Raw genomic sequence first — 13,013 nt, 5'->3', positions numbered from 1 at the left:
GGCGCTTAAAGGAGAGCTCAGCATACACCAGCTTTTCATGCACGACAGCGCCACACTGTGAAAATACCCTGTAACCACTACAAATAATGTATTGACAGTTTTACTTCGGCAAAGTATAAGAAAGTAGAATAAGGGTGCTTTCACACCTGAAAGTCCGGACTAGGGTCCGCACCATGGTTCGAGTTTTTGTTACATTGTATATATTTGGTCCGGTTGGTTTTGGTTTCACGCTGCAATTAATGCGAAAGGACTAATGGACTTAATGACAAACATACGTCATATCGTCGTCAACTACGTGGGTGGCGTGTCTCTAAACTGTAAATTTTCTTGTTTTTTTTTTAATTTCGGCGCCCGTGTTATCAAGTTAGAGCATCCACACTGCGCACTCAGGAGCGTCTCAGCTGCAGCTGCAGCGCGTCTACAGAAACGGAGGCTCGCCGATTTTTTACCCGTGCCACGCACGTTTGTCAGCAGGAATAGAAAATTGTGCTTTGACAGTCATATTGACTCTGTGCCACCGTTTACTGCAGTTTTAAAGTCTCTCTCTGTCACAAAGCTGAGGAACTACAAAGACGTCTGTTTTACTCCAACTTCCCCCGGGTCCCTCTCAAAATAAAAGCCCTCTAACAACGTATCTATAGACAGAATCCCATCAGTTGCTCTCACAAGGCATTTTATCTTGAAACATTTACAGGATCGTGTTGTCGGCAATGCAGGGAATGTACGACTTCATAAATGAAATACATTTGTACTAAAACATGTAGAAGTACAGGACTCAGCAGCAGACAGTGTGTAAACACCATAAAACACGCTACAGCTCGGCGAGGCTGCCGCCACGCACAGCTGATGGTGCTGTGTGAAACAGGCCTAATTCTGAAGACTGCTTAAAAAAGTAGGTTATTTTTGCAGTAAGATAGAACAAAAAGTTCAAGAAGGAATGGGTGGAATTGGCTCTCCTCTTCTCCCCATGTGCTCCCGGGCTCATTTTGTTTTGGTACTGTCAGTGTTAGCCTGTCGTAATGTTATGTCATTAGTGCGAAGGTCCGGGCCTTTCAAAATAATGCTTTCACACTGTACATGAACCGAACCGTGGCTCGGTTTGATCCGGACCGAAACCACCTCTTTTGTCGGACTAGGGTTCGGCTGTTTGGTTCGAACCATGGTCCAGGGGAGGTTTCACACCTGTCATTTTGGTTCGGATCAAATGCGAAAGTCCGGACCAAACTACATATGTGTGAAAGCCCCCTAAATCAAATTAAACACTTTAATAATTTAAATGAAAATATATTTATTAGAAATATTTGCTCATAAGTGTATCTGCAGTGCAATTAAACAATAATCTATGAAACAATATATCTATTCAGTGCAAAGAATAACATATGTTCCAAAAAGCCCATATAAATCAATAAAAAAAAAAACCAAACACACACAAACACTCATGTTGTATTAGTTATTTACACCATCACTCAGCACAATTACATGGAGTTTCACGTTTTCACCACTCCAGTTTCATGTCGGCTTTGCTCCACACATATTTTCCTCCTCTCTTAAGAAACATCTTCTCATCAAAGCCGCTAAAGCGAATGGCCTCCTTCACACCGACATCAAGGATAGACTTGGACGGGTCCTTCCGTCCCTCTCGACAGTCCAGGAAACGCATCTGAAAAAATTAAGAAAGAGGGTATAATTTACACATTTAAGTGCTTGTCAGATGTTGTAACTTACCTGGATTTTGAATAGTTAGTATGCCACAAAAAAAAAAAAAGAAAAGTAGCCATCTTATGAGGAGTGTGTCTAGTCCTTTAAACTATACTTACATATTCATCCAGTATCAAGTAGGAATTCCTCATCTGAGAAGACAAAGAGCATAAACTTTTATTTTGGAAGTCAAGGGCCTGGCATCTAATTCCTGGCATTTCTGTATTTGCATAAGTTTGTATGGTATGTACAGTATGTTCAGTCATATTACATTGCCACTGTAAACATACCTTCTCATTGGACTCAGGAACGAGGCAGGGGATGCTGCTGTGTCTGTCCAGAAACTCCTGAAACCTGTGTTCACTGATGACAAACCTCTCTGCTTCCCTCAGGGCCATCTCTCCTGCATTTTCCCCATCAATCAGCAGACACTGGAACACCTGAACACAGGAAGCACAGACAGAGACGGTGACGATGTGCGTCAAGATAACATGTATGCAAACATACATGCTCTGTTCTGTCATCACCTTCCAGCGGACCGGGTTGAGCTGCAGTATGTTCTCTGTCATGTCTTCGTCCACGTTGAAGGTGTTGATGACCGAGTTGATTTTGAAGGCCACTTTGTACTGCTGGCACCAGTTGCGGATCTTGTGAACGTTGTTAATGTGGCTCTTCCTGCCCTGAGCTCTGCCAATTAGCTGGTTTGTTGCTTCATCAAAGCTGTCACAGGAGATGGCCAAAATGTCGAGATCATCACCTGGTGGAGAGAGAGTGCAAATTTTAAAGTCATGGATTATTGCTAGAAAAGCATTTCTCTTCTCCTTCGATTTAATTCAATTTTATTTTATTAATAAAGCCCCGTATCACAAATCACAATTTGCCTCAGAGGGCAAATTACATCATATGGCATCCCTTTGTCCCTCTAATGATGAAAAACTCCCCCAAAAAACTTTATAATTAGGGAAAAAATGGCAGAACCTGAGAAAGAGAGACTGAGGCGGTATCACTCTTCCACTACAGACGTGCAATAGACGTCGCGTGTACAGAACAAATCAACATAAAAAAAATACAGTAAAACATATGACAAAATGACATAAAAAGAGAAAACGAGGCACGGAAATAGCAAAAAGAACAATAAGAACCATAACAATAACAGAAATATGAGTAAGAACAACAGTATATAATAATATGTTATATGTATATATTAATATATAATTTTACTTTTGTGTGAAAATTATACTCATATGTGTATAACAGTCGTAGAAGTGTGACAAAATTAAATGAGGCTCCAGACTAGTGTGTAATAAGCTTAACAAAAAGAATGAATTTGTCCTACAAAGTTGACACTAATTTGGAGTCTTACCATATTTCTGGAACCATTTTTCTTTGATCATGCTTCCATTGCTGACGATGCTGACACTCGGGAGCTGGAGGTCCTGTTTACAGTACTGTACTAATTTCCCCAGAAATTCTCCTTTTTCGTGCAGGAAAGGCTCTCCTCCAGAGAAGTTTATCTTTTCCATGCCTAACAAAGAGCAGTAAATGTAAGTGCATAAAAGAGCTTTGACACCTGATGTGGTTAAATTTGTACTCTTGGCCAGACTAAATTATGATAAATAATGAAAACCAATGAGTCACAGTTGATTGGATGTATGATTCAAACAATACATATTGGATCTAAGTAACTCTTGGTACAGCTGATACATGGACAACGACCTACCAAAAACTCAATGTAACAGAACAATGATTACGTCATACAGATGTGTCTTACATTGGAGTCTAACGTCTACAAGGTATTGATCTGATCGTATCTTAAAGCTTCGAAACCCGGATCGACAAAGTATTTTAAAAAAGTATTCATATACTTTATATATACTTAATGGTCCACGTGGCTATACATAAATATACTAGTATATTTAAAGTATTTAAGCCTTTGAATTGTACAAAGTGGTTTGATTTCTATTAAAAACATGGAAAAATGACATCTTAGTAAGAAACAAGTTTCAAGAAATTGGTAGACCTGGAATTTTTTTTTTTAAAAAGGCCAGGGAAAAATGCCTAGGAAAAAACAAAAAAGCATGGATGTCTATATATTTATAATGATAAAAATTACATACTTAAAATTATGTGACAGAAATATCATAATTTCTAAGCACTTTTTTTCCAGGTAATTTTCCTGTACTTTTTACTAATTTCTAGCAATTTCTGGGTCATTTTTCTTCCGTTGTTTGTTGCCTTTTTCTTCTGTTTTTGAAAGATATCAAGTCGATTTGCTCAATTTCCAAAGTGTTAACCTTCATACACTCTGAGCCTTCCCACATGCCTGCAGGCAGACAGTGAAGGGCTCTGAGGAAAATGAAAGTACACCCTATCTACACCATGGCTATGGTTGAATCATACTATTATACACGATGACATTCTTATTGAATAATTTTACCAAAACAAAACACAAAAAAAGAAGAGAATACACTGATCTGACAAATGTACCTGATTCCTTCAGGAGTTTGAGGCCCCTCTTTGCTTCCTCCAGAGGCAGGACGAAGGATGTTTTTGCAGTGTGGAAACAAAATCCACATTTGTAATTACACTTGCGTGTAAAGTGGTAGTTGACACTTGTTGGAGTCACTGCATTTTGAACTTCTCTTTGGTCCACTTTTCTGTCAACAGGTGGAGTGTGTGCTTCTCCTCTGTAGACTCCTGGTGTCCAGTAACAAACTATTGAAAAAAAGCTGGCTATGAGGTGATGCAGGGCGCTGATGCACAGCTGCAGCAGCTGCCTCGGAGACAGGACCACTGAGGAGAAATTCATCTTCACACTTGTCTTTATCACACGAGCTGTGTGTGTTCGCACTTTGGAGGCTGATGCTCTTATATAGAGGGCTGCAGAACACACCCAGTCAATCAGCTGATCATGGCTGGGTTTCTGTTTACAAACATAGAAAATGAAACCAACCAAACCATGTCTCTGCGGGTGAAACTATAAAGCCCACATGCCAGACATAACACAGATTATCACAGAAGTGATAAGAACAGGTAACTTTATGAGAGGTTTACAGGGCATAGCGATTACATTAGCAATAAGAGATACCACTAAATGTAGCCTATTAATTCTTTGTTGTAATACTTGTAATGATCGAAAAATTACAGGAAATTAGGAAAAGGGGACAAGTAAATTCCCTTAAAAAAATACCAATTGAAGAGAAAGAGCGAGAGTTTATATATTTTTTAAAGTTAAAAACAATACCTTTTTTATTCTACACTGCCTACTCCACACAGTAACAAGTGCAAACTAACTTTTAAATCACTTTAAATATTTTAATCTTTGCACCTCTTGTTTGCACTTTTGCTATTTTTAAACATCTTTTTTAAATATTTAAAAATAATTTAGTAATTTTACTTTTTATATTTTATCTCTTTACGTATTTATTGTAAACCTGCACCCTTTATTATGTTTCATATTTTATTATTCTGTAAAGCACATTGGATTGCCCTGTTGTATGAAAGGCGCTATATAAATAAAGCTGCCTTGCCTTTATGTGAGCACCTGTCAAAATAATGTCAGGGAGACAATGCCTTATTTCTTCTGACTTTTCTATAAACATAACTTACAGCTAAAGAGATAATTTCCCCGAATCAGCAGTAAAGGCGTTGGCCTCAGCAGCAGGTGGCTGTTCAGTTTCGTTTTCTCTTCTTTGCTAAAAGCAAAACGAAACTTAGCGACTAATTTCTTTTCTCCGTCAGCGCCCAGGTTACGCGATGCCTGGCAGTCACTATCAGTTAACCACACTGGAAACCGATCAATAGGCTCTGTGCTATTTTATACAGTCTATGTGTAACAAATGGCACGGCGCACAATGTCTCTTCTTCCTCACTGGTCCTCTCGTATTTTCTCAGTGGACCTGGATGGCGCATCCGTCTACTTCGCAACTCGAGACAAGCACCGGGGAGAAGATGTGCCACGGGTGTTCGGAGAAATCCCAAACGAGGGAAGGTGTTACTCTCTCCTTGTCTGCAGCAACGACAGAATCAGACGTGCCAAGTTTTACGGGGAGCTGAGAGATAAATTGTTGAGAGACTTGCCTGCGGAGTGTCATTTGTCTCCCATGTTTTCATTTCTGCCAAATGTCAAGGATTCTCTCGTGAAGGGATACTTTTTAAAAGACAATTCTGAGAGTTCATCCCCGACAGAGCGACTTTTGCGAGATTTAATACAGAATGATCCGGTGCTTGTGTGCTCTTACTTAAAAGGTGAGGACGGTGAGCTGTGGACTCAGCGTCTGTGGAGTCACACAAACAGCCAAACGGTGGAAATGTCAAAGGATTACTACGTGGTACCCTCAGAAGCGCCAACATACCACCCATCTGCTCTCAACATCATCAACTCTGATGTTTTCTACAGTTTCGAGGAGGCCTATGAAGTTATAAAAAAGGTTATTATCGCCTCATTATGATATGCACAGGCCTGTTTATATTTACATATACGAATAAAAACATCTTTTTTTTTTTTTGCAAGATATGGGAAAATGGTACACTCTTGTGGTAGAGAAAGGTATTGCAGTGTGGCCCAAAGTGGTTCTTAAAGGTCCAGCGTGCAGGATTTGGAGGCATATTATAGTAATAACTATGTTTTCTTAGGTGTATAATAACTTTAAAAATGAAATTCTTGTTTCATTTACATGGGAGTGGCATGGATATATTAAGAGACCTGCATACAACACTGGGGGCCCTTTTATTCTTATGAAAGTTGCTCTGGCACATGAAGCCAAAAATGCCCTTTTTTGGGGTATGAAATTACCCAGATGAGCACGTGCCTGAGAAAATTCAGTTCAGCCCTCCACTAACTTGAGTTTGGATAAAATAATTTAAGTGTTTTTACAGGTTTAAATTACTGGGTCTGTTTGTTTTGGAGAGGGGGAGGCCTCTGCGTGTAATCAGCTCCCAGTAAAAACCCTCCAGAACGTCTGGATCTTAAGATATCAGAGAGAAAGTTCGAGCACACATTAGCAGGTGCTGGGCTAGCAGCCTGTCTTTAACATGCCAAAAAGCATACAAGGCTCACTGATGTGTAATGTGAAACTGCTTTATTCAGGGTTTATACCAATTTAAATCACCGAGTGAGAGTTTTTTTTGGAGAGAAGGAGACCTCCATGATTACGATAAGATAATCCTCCTTTTTTTTGTTGTTGTTTTTTCTATTACCAGTTTTTATCACCGGTCCGTTTGTTTTGGAGAGGAAGAGGCCTCTGCTGATAATTTGAATTCTGAATTCTAACCAAGAGAAGTTTTGGATGAGTGTAATTTGTAATTCTCACCACTAGATGCCACCAAATCCCCCTAAATCTTACACACTGCTCCTGTAATGCTGCCATTTATCTTTCATAGCCAGGTGGCCCATAGTAGGGTGTGTGTGTTCATGCAGCACCACAGTCTATGACTCCCTCCTGCCTCCTCTCACAGCATCAAACTGATAGTGTCTGTTCTGCAGTGTGGTGACATCATCCCAGAGGCGACGTCTGTGCTGGAGCTGCTGCCCAGCAGAGCGGAGGCCAGAAGTAAACCAGACTTCCCTGCTATTGTCATAGAGGGCCTGGATGCCACAGGTTAATGCCATTACCTCATAAATAAATATGGGATCAGTTTGATGTATAGATGTCTCACTAAAGTGATGGCCAGTTGTTCTCTGCTAAAGCCATTATCTGCCAGACAGCTTCAGCCTAATGGAATATCATGTATCATGACCTCAGGAAAGTTACATCACTGTGAAAATGGTTTATTGAAGAGCTCGTTCGTCTAATGCTCTTTGCAAACCTCATGAAAACTCGACTGTGTAGGTAGGATGGGAGGTTCAACTTTTCAAGAGTCACTTCAGTCCCATATTACATTTATAGAAAAGAAAAAAATGTGATTAAATCTTCTTTTTGTTCTCTAAACACTCTCCCAGTCTTTGTGTTTCTTCTTGACTTTTTTGTCCCACCTCTCCCCATAACAGGTAAAACCACTCTGACTGAGTCTCTAAGGGATACTCTAGGGGCCACTCTCATGCCGTCCCCTCCCCAGTGCCTGTCCCCCATGAGGGCCCGCTTTGATCGGGAGCCGCCCCTCATCCGCAGGGCCTTCTACGCTCTAGGGAACTACATCACAGCAGAGCAAATCGGCCAGGAGGGCATGAAGACACCTGTCATCGTTGACAGGTAAAGACAGCTAAGATGTCACAGGTGTTGTGACGTTTGCCTGTTTCGTGACCTGTTTTGTGATAAAAGACGGGATAGATACATTCCGCTGGGATCTAGACCTACAATTCAATATTTAACATGTCTCACTCAACATGTGAGTTACCTGATCATCCATCCATCCATCCATCACTCACCTTTCAATCCAGCATCCGTTACCTGCCCCCAGATTCTGGCACAGCACAGCAGCGTACGCCATCGCCACAGCAGTGAGCGGTCCAGTGTGCAACCTTCCAGCAGAGGGTTCGGAGGTTTACCGTTGGCCCAGTGACCTGCTGCAGCCCAGCCTGGTGGTCTTACTCACCCTGGACCCTGCGGAGAGAAGGAGGAGGCTGAGGAGCAGAGGTCAAGGAAAGACTGAAGAGGAGCAAGAGCTGGACCACAACCAGCTTTTTAGACTCAAGTGAGACATCTGGATTACATGTACATCATATATGTGTAGGCATTTCAAATATTGGATATATGATGCACAATATTGTTATTGTGCATCATGTGCATCTGTTTTTTTTTTAGCTGATATCCAATATGCCAATATATAACAACTCATTAGGCCGATAACCAATATTGATTCATCAACTTTTTCCTCACCTAATTTCACTGATCATCAAGTCTCTTCTGTAGTGGAATTAATATCGTATTATGCATACTCTTATCGCGATGGCCCACCAGCAGATGAAAACATAAAATACAATGCTTTCCAATATATGCAATATTTACTCATTGTACAAAATAAGAAAAAAAAATCAACTTGGGGTTGATGTTTTGTACATGTTCACTTTGTCAATTAAAAAAAAAAAAAAATCGATTTGTGTTATCGGCAGAAATCAGCATGTTGGCCGATTCCAATATTTCATGTTATAGCCAAAATCTGCCAGTACTGATGACACTCAGATACTATTGTGTATCCCTACTGGGGCTAATTATTTTCGTTATCAATTTATCTCCTGATTGCTTCTTTGATTAATCAAGTTTTTTATTAGTCTATAAAATGTTGTAATAGTGAAAAAAGTCTGTCACAATTTTCCCAGAAAGCCAGGGTGATGTCTTTAATTTTCTTATGTGCATCCAAAAGTCTAAAGTCCAGAGATATTCAATTTAACGTCATAAAAAAACCAGTGAAAAGCAACAAACACTCAAATACTAGGATGGCTTCTTATAAAGCACGTGACAGAAACTGAAAAGAAGCAATTATTTCAATTTCAAATTAACTGGTTTCAAGAGATTCCTTAAAGAAATACTTCACTCACAAAATGGTTATTTGTATGTCTATAACTCACCCTGTGTTTTGTTGAAAGTTTTCCTTACATGCCTCCACACTGAACAAAGAATCCAAAAACAGAGAAATACTAAATGAATTGGAGCAAAAGGTGATCATGTTTAACAACATTAAAACTTCTGTTTACAAACTCTTGCATAACTTGTGCAGTATAATCAGAGTTTCATTTATTCAGGTGTATGCTCAGTACCTCCTGAACATGTTTTTTTTCCCTTTAGTGCTAAAACCATACTGTTTAAAACACTTCTGTGTGCAAGTAGCGCACCTGGGCAAGCGTGTTTGCGTGCATTTGAAGTCTGCTCAATTAAATCCACAAGCAGAGTTCAAATGCATGTGCACACACTTGCCCAGGTGCACTACTCTCTGTGCATGCAGTTTATGCGGATGTATTTTGAATAGTGAGATTTTAGTGAAAATGCATGTGTTTGGCATATACGACTGGCTATGCAAGTTATGTGCGAGTTTGTAAACAGATGTTTTGATATAATATTGCTGTTGTTAAACACCGTCTCGTTTCGCTCTAATTCATCAAGTATTTATTTTGTTTTGAGATTCACCATGAGGGCATGCAAGAAAAAAAAAAGTTTTCTTCACAAATACAAATGAAAATTTTGTGGGTATTTCTTTAAATTGTATAATCATACCACCAGTTATTTGCCTCATTAGTAAAACTGAACTGGAAACAATGCTTTTATCAAAAATGTCCAACAGTTTTAAGAAAAATAAGGTTTTAATACTAAAAATCACTGAACCGTATTAACTAAAAGCCTAAATAACTTCCTAAGATAGACATTTTAGTAGGCACACATTGCAATATAAATGCAGTACTGTAGAAATCTTTAAGATGACATTATACACGTATTTTATTAATCTGACTGAGGCCCGGTGTGATGGTACTATTGAATGTTACACTGAATGGGCAATGATAAAAAAAGAGGGAAAAAAACCCCAGAAGACACACTAGGCGATTTGACATGTGGACAAATGTTCCACAGTCTGTGATGAAAACAGTTCTCTGTGAGTGTGAAAACATGAAACCACAGATGGGCTACAAACTGTACTGCACGTTCCACTGAGTCAGGTCAGCTCAGTCTTAGTCTGATCCATCAAACGCTTAACAATCAATTACCGTCCCGTGGGGGAAGCAGCTGATGAGAAAGAACAGGTGATTAGTTGCTGAGCTGTTGTGCTCCATTAAGCTGGTCAAAACTCGCAAGGCACTGGCTGCCCCGGTAGTCGCTACGCAGACAGGTCGATGGCTACTTTCATTCATCCTCTATCCTGACATAATGGCCTTTTCACATGGGGCAGCCAGATGTTGGGCCAGCAGAATTAGAAAACAGTGGGAGTTGACTGTCTGCTGCTGAGAGAGTGACAGATTCTGTGCACTTCCATCACTATCAGAAGGACTGTTCTTTAGTTGTCTCAGGAAACTGCTGCGCTCTTAGACATCTGTGTTGTTTCTCATACTAAATTTCTCACTTGTTGTGCATTTATCACTCTCCTCAATCTTCACCAAATCTGTGAGCAGTCAAAATACTCAGCTGTCCTGAAAACAGATTACTCCGTGTCATGTAAAGTGTAATTTGCTGTGTTTATATGCTCATTTTCTTCACTTGTTGACCAATGTGTTTGTGTGTCTCTGCAGAGTGGAGACGGCTTACCAGAGGATCAGTGGGCCGCCATGCGTCACTGTGGATGCTAGTCCTTCTGCAGACCAAGTGCTCCAGCAAGTGCTGCTTTTAATTAGGGGCAAATGCCACTTGTAAACAGTTCTCCATCTCCCCTGCTGTCGGCTAAGCATCAAGTGGACGTAGTACCTTCTGTCACCACTGGGTGCCAGTAAGGTTTTGTGGATGCCACAGTGGGAGGAATGGTGTCCAGACTTGAGGAGAAAAGATCTTTACAGAATGAGTAAAGGTTGAATGGCCAGAGGCCAGAACTGCATGCTACAATCAGAAATACATATTCATGTAGACACACACATGCATGCAGTCATTCTGACACACACACACACACACACACACAAATATTGTAAAGAAGTGTGCACTTAACTGCTGATGTGACCTCTCAGAAATCAGACACACCGTCGCCTTCATACCCAGTGAAGCTGCGCTCATCAACTACCACTTGTATTTTGACAGACACTGAGGAAATGGATAGAAACATTTATATAAGCACCAGTCAGTTAGGTTTCATTTAAGCACACAAACATGCAAAATCCAAATCTCCAAAAAAATCAATGGACAAACAAGAATGAAATTATCTTAATATGATCCACTTTACATTGAAATAAAATATTTTTAAACTGGAAAAAAAGCTTAAAAATAAAAGGCAATGACAGTAAATATCAATTTGTGGCAGAGGTGTGGTTCGAGTCACATGACTTGGGCTCGAGTCAGACTCCAGTCACAAATTTGATGACTTTAGACTTGACATTATTAAAAAGTACTTGTAACTCAACTTGGACTTAACACTAATGATTAATGACTTCACTTGGACTTAGACCTTTTCATTTGAAAATACTTGAAACCTTCCTCCAAACCAATTTTGAACGAGAAAGTTACATTTTTCTAATGTGAGATGAGTTAAATACAAGACAGAAATATACAAAAAATTCACTCTGTTGTGCTTAATAGTCAAAGTACAATGTCAGCATGACTTTTTACGACAAAGGTCTGTCGTGCTTGTTTTAACAAAAACAACAAATTTATAAAAGCACTCATAATTTTTGTGAAATTGGTATAATATTACCCTGTTGTTAAAATGGCACTACATTTGGTGAAGTGTGTATGATGACTTGTATAGGACTCAAGATTCATGTTTAGGACTTGGGACTTGACTTGGAATCAGTCAGCCTTCAATGAGGACTTGCCTGTCTTGATTTGGGACTGGAGTGCAAAGACTTGAGATTACTTGTGACTTCATCCCACCTCAGGTTTGGGGGTTCAGGCTTGAGTAGTCTTGCCTTACATAAAGGGTTCCCATGGTCATGGAAGACCTAGAAAAGTCATTTACAGTCATTTACACTCAAAAAAAGAGTTTTACAATGACATTTTGACATTTTCCAGGCCTGGAAAAGCAGATAAACTTCATGTAATGTAACATAATGGCTAATTTATTTGTCAAAAGCTTCTAGGGTAACATAGCTCTAATATGTGTCAGTATGAAATTTTGTTTACAATCACGCATGTTTCCTCATTTTCTCCCTGCTTTCTGTCTCTCCCTCCATGTATGCCAGCTAATTAAAATTACGTGGGATTAGAGTTTGAATGAAATTTTTTTTAAAAACACACTGAGCAAGTAAGGCAAGAAAAGGAGATATTACATCAATATTATGGGTCCTTGAGAATTATAGAAAACCTTTGAAATGTCATCCATGTAAACACGTGGCAACCCTGTACACAAGCATATCAAATAAGTTATACAGACTATGTATCAGTATGTGTGTGTTCAGCTTAATTATATAGGTACATATAAACTTTCTGTGAGCACGATGTCTTTTTTTTTTCTTCAGAATAAGAGTCCTTTTAGCAGTGCACTGCAGATGGCACTTCCCTTTATTTGATATTGATACAACTGATGCCGCTTGTATTGATAACCTGAGTGGCTCGCAGTGGAGCTATAGAGTACACTGAGAACATATAGTGCTGTTTGTACTCGATGTTCTCATGGGCACACTCACAAGTGTGTACACATAAATGCACATACACACTTGTGTAAATACGCACACACAAGCCTGCACATTTACTAAGAGCACATACTGTAACTCGTACATATATATGGAGGAAGTGTATATTTGGCCTGTG

General features: G+C 39.6%; 2 protein-coding genes across 2 annotated transcripts; one reads left to right on the top strand and one right to left on the bottom strand.

Moving 5' to 3' along the window:
- Window positions 1-1,268: 1,268 nt before the first annotated feature.
- Window positions 1,269-4,526, bottom strand: rsad2 (radical S-adenosyl methionine domain containing 2). Its single transcript, XM_042501171.1, has 6 exons — window positions 4,186-4,526; window positions 3,062-3,223; window positions 2,226-2,455; window positions 1,989-2,138; window positions 1,818-1,850; window positions 1,269-1,660 (listed from the first exon to the last, which is right to left on the bottom strand). Exons 1-6 carry the CDS (start codon window positions 4,505-4,507, stop codon window positions 1,496-1,498), a joined length of 1,062 nt encoding a protein of 353 aa, XP_042357105.1. The 5' UTR covers window positions 4,508-4,526; the 3' UTR covers window positions 1,269-1,495.
- Window positions 4,527-5,446: 920 nt separating this feature from the next.
- cmpk2 (cytidine monophosphate (UMP-CMP) kinase 2, mitochondrial) lies at window positions 5,447-11,426 on the top strand. Its single transcript, XM_042501169.1, has 5 exons — window positions 5,447-6,128; window positions 7,184-7,298; window positions 7,688-7,889; window positions 8,098-8,331; window positions 10,853-11,426. The coding sequence occupies exons 1-5, from the start codon at window positions 5,538-5,540 to the stop codon at window positions 10,971-10,973; spliced, it is 1,263 nt and encodes a 420-aa protein (XP_042357103.1). The 5' UTR covers window positions 5,447-5,537; the 3' UTR covers window positions 10,974-11,426.
- Window positions 11,427-13,013: the final 1,587 nt, after the last annotated feature.

The sequence above is a fragment of the Plectropomus leopardus genome, chromosome 14 (genome assembly GCF_008729295.1).
Source record: "Plectropomus leopardus isolate mb chromosome 14, YSFRI_Pleo_2.0, whole genome shotgun sequence".
Classification (NCBI taxonomy): Eukaryota; Metazoa; Chordata; class Actinopteri; order Perciformes; family Serranidae; genus Plectropomus; species Plectropomus leopardus.
Note: the sequence above shows the minus strand (reverse complement) of the source record. Positions and strands in the feature narration are given on the sequence as shown.

Coding starts and splice junctions, on each gene's coding strand:
- rsad2 (XM_042501171.1), bottom strand. CDS start 4,507: ATGAATTTCTCCTCAGTGGTCCTGTCTCCGAGGCAGCTGCTGCAGCTG. Junction 2,456..3,061: donor AAAATGGTTCCAGAAATATG/GTAAGACTCCAA, acceptor TCTCTCCACCAG/GTGATGATCTCGACATTTTG. Junction 1,851..1,988: donor TTCCTGAGTCCAATGAGAAG/GTATGTTTACAG, acceptor TTGTCTTCTCAG/ATGAGGAATTCCTACTTGAT.
- cmpk2 (XM_042501169.1), top strand. CDS start 5,538: ATGGCACGGCGCACAATGTCTCTTCTTCCTCACTGGTCCTCTCGTATT. Junction 7,299..7,687: donor AGAGGGCCTGGATGCCACAG/GTTAATGCCATT, acceptor TCCCCATAACAG/GTAAAACCACTCTGACTGAG. Junction 8,332..10,852: donor AACCAGCTTTTTAGACTCAA/GTGAGACATCTG, acceptor GTGTCTCTGCAG/AGTGGAGACGGCTTACCAGA.